Here is an 8,965-nt window from a genome sequence, read left to right on the forward strand (position 1 = left end):
AAGATTTCATAAATAATGAAATGTTAATTATAAAGGAGAAGATGCAATGGCAGTCCAGCCAAGACAACATTCAAATGGCCAGTACAAATTTATAAAAACAATGAACTGAAACAAGATGAAAAAGAAAACCGAGCCACAAGTAGACAGACAAAGCCCCTGTCAACAGCAACAAAGAGTAAACAAGAGATGTCCTTAAACAAGGCAGGGAGCAAATTAGAATAGCAGAAGCAAAGTATATGGGGTTACAAAACTAAAAAATTAAATTAAATAACATTCATTCTCCCATAAAGTTTCATCCAAAATTACCTTTGATCAGTCATCGGCCTCTCTATTTTTTGAACGTGCAAACTTTTCCTCGGTTTTTCTATTTCCTTTCCAGTCCATTCCCCGTAAGAAAAGCAACCATTTTTGGTTTTTATCTGTTCACGTTAATGCACTTGTCCCTTCTCATTCTTGTTTCCTTTTCTTTGCAAATGTTCCCAATTTTGGCTGCTATCGATTTCCTTTTATCCCATTCATGATTAGCCTAACTGGCACCCTCATTCCTTCATCCTGCGCACTGGCCTTGTTTTTTCTATGCTTAAAGAGTTGTTTTCAGCGTTTAATCCCATCAAATTAATTTTTACTTAAAGTTAAATATATATATATATATATAAATCTGCTAAATCTTTTTCCTAAAATTTTCAATTAAAAATAAGGCACGAAATTAAATTTTTAATTTGGCACATGAATTAACTAATTAATTATTATGGTTGACATCTTAAGTACTTGATTCATTTTTAATCAAAAACCTAATAAAAAGGACATAAGCAGTTTTGTACCTAAGTTAGGTCCATTAAAAAGGATATATTCAGGGTTGTAATCCCAAATGGGGAGGCCATAAACGCAACCTATAATCAACTGCTGCAGCATGTTTTATATATATAGTAAAGCTAAACTTTAAGAAAATTCTTGTCAACTCCTTAAAGGGGGTAATGGGATCATGCATGATATACCCCAAACACCTTTTGTCTCTTTGGCCAATCTTTGTCTTGGCCAAAAGAAATTATAAATTTTTATTATATTTACATAAAAGAGGAGAGAAATGACAAGGTGTTAAATGGAGAGAGTAGTTGAATTACTATTTGTCTTAATTATAAATTTAAAATGATATGAAAAGATTCAATTTTTTTATATATAGTTCTAAAAAACAACTAAAACGGGACGTCTAAATTGGATAATCAATTATTTTAAAAGTTTAAATAGATTTAACTTGTATATTTAAATTCTAATCAAAATAAGATAAAAAAAGAATTGATGTGTAGAATGATATATATATGTTTAGTAATTTAAGTATGCTGCAACATTCTCAATATATATTGCCGTATGTGTCACTTAGAAACACATCGTACATTAATGCCAAAGACAAAGATGAGAAGCACCACACAGCATATACTTATGTTGAAACTTGAAAGTAAAAGACACAAGATCGTAAGCCTGGAAAACCTCCAGAAACTTTACTAATTACATTAAGAGCACAAATTAAAAGATTTCTGAATATAGCTGTAGCGCGCTGGTTTCTCCAGTTTTCCAGCGAAGATCAGTTACCAGATTCACCCTCCAAGTCGAGAAGAATTGCTTTGTCATATGACTAACAGGAGCCCGAATAGCTTAAGGAAAGATTACCTTGGCAACCTGAATCCTGATGTTGAAATTCTGCTACACGGTTAAGGAGCCATGAGGGATCCTTATGTTATTATACCAAGCGGTCCACATGAGATGCCAGAAACTTTCCGCAATGAAGTCTGTATTTCTGAAATTACAGAGAAGATCATTTGTTAACAAGCAAAAGAAAGAGTGTTTTGCTAAAATTTTTAAACAAAATATATATATATATATATATATATATATTTTAGCTATTAATTTCAGACAATTTCAGTGTGAGGTACTATGTATGTTTCAGAAGTTACTACTTAACTGCAACAGTATTTTTCTTCTACAATTCTTGTCAGGGCCAAACATGCTTCTATTAATGTAATGTTGGATTTGCTGGAGTTCAAAGGCAAGGGATCCTCCTACCTTGTCTTGAACTAAGAATATAATATATGCCGTATCCAGCCTAGAAGCCCCTTTACCATTTCTTTGTTTTTTTTTTTTTTTTTCTCGGCCAAAACCTGTATATTCATTAGATGAAAAGACATAATTACAATGAATTCCTTATGGTGAGGGTAGGGGCGAACTTAGAAATTTTTCTGAGTAGTGTCATATTTAAAAAAAAAATTTCCTTGATTTAAGATCTGCTGAGAGAGTACTTAAATCAAATTCAACATAACTTTGCTTAGAAGAATATTGTTGAGTATTATCATTAGTAGAATTTTGTTGTTATTCTTCGATATTTGAGTCTTGTGAGACAATTTCTTTTCTTTTAAAATATCTTTCCTAAAATTATAAAACTGGTTAAAAATTACTATTTATTTGTAAAAATTAAAATATTCAAATTAAATAAAACATGATTTTACATAGCAAGTTATCAGGTTTAATAACTAACAATATGAAAATTTTCTATTCATTGATCAAAACTCAATATAAGCATCCACAAACCAAATAAAGTTAAATATAAAAATCAAATAATCAAATAATATATCTACCAAATAAATAAAAAAAAAGACTCACAATTTCAAGATAGTATTTGATATGTAATACTATTTTCTATTAGGTAAATTATAATTATGAACTCAAATTATTAAACTAATCATAAAAATATTTAGACATGAAGTATTTAAAAACTTAATTTATGTTGAAAATTACTTACAATTGAAATCTAAATGAGTTATTTTGAGAGAATAAAAAATACAGTCAATAACCAAGAAAGGGAAGGATTTGAATTTTTAGACAAATAGAGTAGTTTAGGTTTTAACTTTTTCAATAAATCTTAAATTATACAAGAAAAAATTTGTCTTTCCTTATAGTATTGAAATATTAATACATAAATTACTTTTTTATAAATTATTTTTACTTGGAGTCTTTAACCCCATTTCTTGTAAAATTATAAAAAAATTAATAGATTCATTAATATATTAACGACTCTAAATCTTAAATAAATTGTATAAAAAATGAAAATATTTTAAGAAGTGCTTCCAACATGGGTCCTCCCATGGGTAAGGGAAGGAACAAGAGATAGATCAGCATCAAGACATACAAAGAAAACTGCCAAAAGCTGAAACAGCATCAAGAATTCTTTCTGTCACTTCAATGGCATATTTATTATCCGACAAAACGAACCATCACAATGTCACTTCATTGATCATCATCAATTGCTAGTTGTCATTTGCATCATTTTCATTATCACAAGCATCTGTCAAAATCTACAAGTGAATCCTACATGAAAATTTACTTTTCTTTTCACAGTCTACTCAAAATGATCATATTATAAAATTTTTCTTTTTTTAGTTAAAAACTATACGAACTAACAATACCAACTAAAAATTCAAACTAATAATCATGTTTTTAGTAATTTACTTAGCATTTTTTGCATCTCTCTAGAGTAATGTTGTGCATAAAATGTCATTTTAAAGAAAAATTAGTATCAATATACCATGTTAAGTTCTACTACTTTAATATTTGAAAGTTTTATGTCTTATTTTATCCTTTTTTTTTCTTAAACCTTGGATCTAATAAATGGTTTTACGTGAACATATATCTTGATTCAAATTACAACTTGTGTCAAATTTTTGGAATACTCTTACCGTGGCTGGCTCTGCCATGCCGGTATTCATGAACTATACATGCATGCATTATTAAGCTTAATAAGATCAAATTCAACCTGCAAATGACTTTTTACTTGATCAATTGTAAGCCCCTCAACCTGCATCAAGTCTTTGATTTGCTTAGGAGTAGCCACTGCCCAGCATAAGATCAAGGAATAAAATTAAGTAAAAAACAAGGGAACTAAAGCCACATCTGTACGTATCAAAGGAAAAATGAAACCGATGCACTCATGATCAATAATCCATGCAAAAAAGGGACACCTACTTTGCTATCAATATATAATATGTTATCAAACTAAGGTTAGAAATCATATATTTAAACCGTCAAAAAAAAATTCGGATGGTTAAGTTCTGACCTTCAATGCCTCCAAGCAGATTCAAAGCCTCCACAAATCTAGCATGAAGCTCAGATGACCAACATCTCCTGTCATTCTTCCAAATGGGTTGAGTCAACGGCTTTGGATGATAATTAAGAGTTTGATCATCTGCCTTGAGATACAATAAACTTTGACGTCTAGATGATTGATCTATGGCTACCTCCTTTCCCTTGCCAGTACTTGATGATCCAAGGGAATTTGAACTACACTCCTTGTATGACAAGAGTCCTAACCCTTCCACGTTTCCGTCTCTGCATGGCTGAACTACTTTTAGATTTGGAGGCTGGAGAAGTCATTAAGATTTTATTCAACAAGTTGAAAAAACCTACATATTCTTGCATATGGACTCAAAAACAAGTTGAAAGGTCACCTCTTTGTCTTTTACCTGGAAGCTATCTAGGACTAATGTTTTCTGCTTCTTAGCATAAATAGGGTTCCAGTACTCTTCTTCTGCACTGTTTGTTCGCCAGATTTCCCTTTGTTCCTGCTCATTTCTGTTTTTCCTCATAGTAGGCAGATACTCCACCAGAGGCTGTCTAGACTGATATTCCATTTTCTCCTTTATATTCATGAATCCATCCTTCAATGTCTCAATTGCTACATCTCGAAAAATAAAAAATAAAAAAAGAAAATCTTCGATGTTTGTCATTAATGAGATAGATAGAAGAAGAGTAGAAATAGAAGAAGGGAAGAAAAGAGAGACAGGGAAGGGGCATGACGAATCAAAAAATTTCTCTGAAGATAATCAGGAAACCTGATCAAACTAGATTTTTACCAGGGCTTACCGTCCATTAGAAGTAGCCTGCATTGAGGAAGTTCACGTTTTAAAGCCTCAACCGTGCTTAACTCTTCCTGATGCTTGCAAATATAATCGCTCAGCACCGATAACTTATCCGATTCGTTATCAATTTTCGACAAATCTTCAAGCAGGTTGCTTATGGATTTAGGCACATAAGATGGTTTAAGACTCAAGCTAAGATCCACATAAGTTGGATTCATTATTTTCCCTCTCTATTGAACTGTCTTTCAGTAACTGCAGGAAGGGAGTTTGGGGAGAATTATATATAGAGAGTGTGAGCTGTCTAAGAGAAAAGTAAAACCTGATATAGATGCCGGGTTAATCCTAGAAGACAAATTTTATTACGTACGAAAGATTCCTGTTCATATTTATCTGATTTTGTGACAGCATGAGTTTGTTTTAGATTTGAATAGAAACACCATGTACTATGTTAGGACCAAGTATATATTGAGGTTAAGTATGATTGGTTGCATCCACTGATTGAAGAGCAAATGATGTAATTGAGGAAGGTTCACACAGAATATTTCCGACATGCTGACGAAGGCTCTGTCCACACAGAAACTTGAGTTATGCAATGATTACACAGGATGGTTTTCAAGAGATTCCAGCCCATGGCTTTCAAATGGCCATGCGTTGGTGGCTTTGCTTTACTTTGTTTTGAGTGGCCCTAGATAGCGCGACGTAGGAAGATCCAGAACTGCCAAGGTTCTTGATGGCAAAAGTAGGGTTTCTTGTTTCTTTCTTTTCTCCACGGCAACGAAAAATTTGTAGGAGCTTTTGGCAAGTGTGGTGAGTGGCTAAAGGTAGGAAACCGAGAAACAATTGGCGCTACAGGAGAGATTTAATTTTTGGACAGGGAGCACATTAATCACGGAAAGTTAGTCTTTCTCTAGTCTAATTTTCTAGAGGCATATTTTGATATTATTTTTAAATTATTAGGTAAAAAATCGAGACAAGGACATGGTATTATTGATTTTGACAGTGGATTTGTCGTTGGCTTACACGTGGATTTTCACCTTACGTTTCACATATATTTGATGTTTCTTTATTTTTCTTTCCATAGTTATGATGACTATGGCTTTATATTTTCATTTGATTGGTTAAATTAGATTACTTTTTTTTGTGATTATTATTGAATTCGAGCTATATTGTCTATTTTGTACGGATATCATATAATATTCTGTTGATTTGTTCCTCAAGATCCTAAAAGATTGGCATCCACTCTGTATCCTTTTACCTTAGATTTAGATACAACTTTCCTTTGAAAATATATTGACACAACAAGAAAAAAAGACAAACATTATAACAAATTTGACTTAAAGACATTACATTTTCAAAATGTGTTACTAAAAATAATTTTAATAATACGTTTTCTATATTTTTTGGAACATTTTTGTAGATCTAACTTCATTATATAAATTTTTAAATGCATTATAAATAAAATGTAATCATAGAAATTGCATACACTAGTTAAGATTGTATTTTCTTATATTGCTATTAAATGTGAAAAAAGTGAAGCTAAAAGTTTAAATAGCTGCATTTTTTAAAATTTTACTATAGAAAAAATTATGTCACCTAAAAAAGTATGATTAAAACTCAATTTTTTTTATAGTGAAAGGAACATGCTATTCATACTTCCTTTTTATTTGACTTGAAATAACTTATTTATAAATTGATATTCATATATATATATCTAATTTATGGAATAAGTTATTTATTATCATGTTGTTTAAGAGCATTTAACTCAATGCTAAATGCATTAGGTCCAAATTATTTTTATTCCAAAATTCAAAGAAAGAAAAAAAATCCATATCAAAATAAGAGAGACAAAAAAAATGGTGAAACAGATAGCATTACTTGGAAAAATATATTAGTAAGCTAGCATGGAAAGAGGAGGAATTTATGCGACGTTTTACAGTTACGGATTTTAGGAAAGAGTACCTTAAGGACACTCTTTAAGGTTATCATATTATCGAGATTCATCACATTAACATTACTATAATCACTACATTTAATACAAAATCATTACTATACATATAAGATTAACTAAGCTTAAAAAGTGTTTATAAAAAGCAAAACTCTTTAATTTAAAAAGCAGAGAGTTCAAACATTCCATTCAACGTGTCAGATTTTGATGTAGGGTAATCTAACTAACATCCTAGGAAAGATGAAAACATTCCGAGGGCTTCAAATTCTTTCTAAAACCCTTGCATGGCATGGCAGATTCCAATGTATCAACTTTTGCATCAATTGATGGAAGTCTTACATACATTGAATAAGACTTGTGGACGAAGCTAGTCCACAAAGATTAAAGAGAGGGAAACGGGGAACCAGCAGCTCCTGGCTAGGATTTTTCCACCATGGGTTCTCAAACCTTCAACGCCTTTCAAAAAGTAAAAATTATATACTCTCCCCCTTTTTCTTTATCGAACACCTCAATTTTACTTTTTAAAAAAAAAAAAAAACTTAATGCTCTTATTTTTTATTTAAATTTATTTTTTGTAATTTTTTAGTTTTGACATTAAAAATAATAAAATATGCTTTTTTTTTATTTAAAAATTAAAATTTTAATACAAATACACAATATTGAACTTTTTTAAAAAAATTATAAAAGATTATTAACTTTAAGATGGAGGAAGTAACACTTTATTGCCAAGCACTTTGATGTTGCGTTGTGTAGAGCTTATTAGGTTGTTTAGCCTATTGATGCCATAAAGAAGAACAGAAAAGAGAGAGAACAATATCACGGTGCAATCACTTTGATGTTATGTTGTGAAATATGAGTTGAATTTTTTTTTTTATGATAAAATGAGGAAATTTAAGAAGATTTGAATTTTAAATCTTTGTTCTTTTATAATTAAATTTTAATATTATCATCCTGTATGAGTCCGAATATTCAACCATTCATTAACATCTAAGTGAATCTATCATTTCTAATGAGATACAAAACCTTTCTTAAATTCACTTAGGTGCACTCAAAAAATATCATTTTATAAGTTTAATTTCTTCAAAAACTCCTTAGATTTTTCTAGATTTGCAAAAAACCAAGAACCCAAAAAAACATAGATAAAAAAGCTTAGATTCCATAGTTGATGACTGGATTTTGCCCCCATCGATCTCAGCTTCTCCCTCCTCCCTCCGTCCTTCCCACCGATTAATTTGCTAAAACAAAACCTTCCTCCTCAATAACGCAACAAAAACCGAATCTAAACCCCAAAAAATGAAATCACATTTTTTAATATGTTCTATATTGTGCGTAGGGTTTTTTATACCCATTAATTTGAAGATTATTAGATTTTTTTATTTATTAAAACTTATCAATGTGAGATTTGAATGAACGTTTGGAATCAATTGGAGATAGGATTGGATAAGGCACTACCTATCCAATCCTGTCTCTCTTTTTTTTTTTCAATTTTCTGTATTTTTTAATTTTATTTTTTAAATTTTTTAAATGTCAATTATGAAAGAAAATAAAAAAATATTAATTCCAAAAATTTCCAAAAATATCACCGACAAAATAAGGTATCTACAAATATAATTATTACAATCATGTTAACCGGAAAAGTGAAAGGATTTGATTTTTTGTTAAAAGAGGAAAGATTTGATCTTGACTGAAAGCGACTTACAGAGTGCAAATTAGATTTGATAATTTGTGTTCACATGTTTTAATCATGTCGTGTAAATAGTTATACGAATAAATATTAATGAAATGTATCAGGATCCTAAACACGAACACGGATATATTCACTAAACATGTAATATGACACGATACGCTTAATCGTTTATGAAATGGGTTCGATTAAATTTTATATCACAAAACACGATTATAACTTGTTTAAACAATTAACACAATTAAAATTTTGAACACGAGTAACATAATTAAATTAAAATGCATATGGTCATTAGTTTTAAATTTGAATAATGCAGTTATATTTTATTTAGGCATAATAAATAAAAAAGCCCCTAAACTGTTCAGAAAAATTTAAATAAATCATTAGACTTTTATTCAATTTAATCAAGCCTTTGTACTTTTATTTTTGGTC

The 8,965-nt window shown here is 30.2% G+C and overlaps 1 protein-coding gene across 1 annotated transcript; it reads right to left on the reverse strand.

The window, feature by feature from the left end:
- Window positions 1-1,327: 1,327 nt before the first annotated feature.
- On the reverse strand, window positions 1,328-5,144 carry LOC18601771 (transcription factor HHO5-like). The gene is made up of 5 exons (XM_088805847.1): window positions 4,909-5,144; window positions 4,509-4,720; window positions 4,103-4,406; window positions 3,803-3,879; window positions 1,328-1,792 (listed from the first exon to the last, which is right to left on the reverse strand). Exons 1-5 carry the CDS (start codon window positions 5,120-5,122, stop codon window positions 1,736-1,738), a joined length of 864 nt encoding a protein of 287 aa, XP_088661973.1. The 5' UTR covers window positions 5,123-5,144; the 3' UTR covers window positions 1,328-1,735.
- Window positions 5,145-8,965: the final 3,821 nt, after the last annotated feature.

Source organism: Theobroma cacao, chromosome 4, assembly GCF_053813885.1.
Source record: "Theobroma cacao isolate CCN51 chromosome 4, ASM5381388v1, whole genome shotgun sequence".
Lineage (NCBI taxonomy): Eukaryota > Viridiplantae > Streptophyta > Magnoliopsida > Malvales > Malvaceae > Theobroma > Theobroma cacao.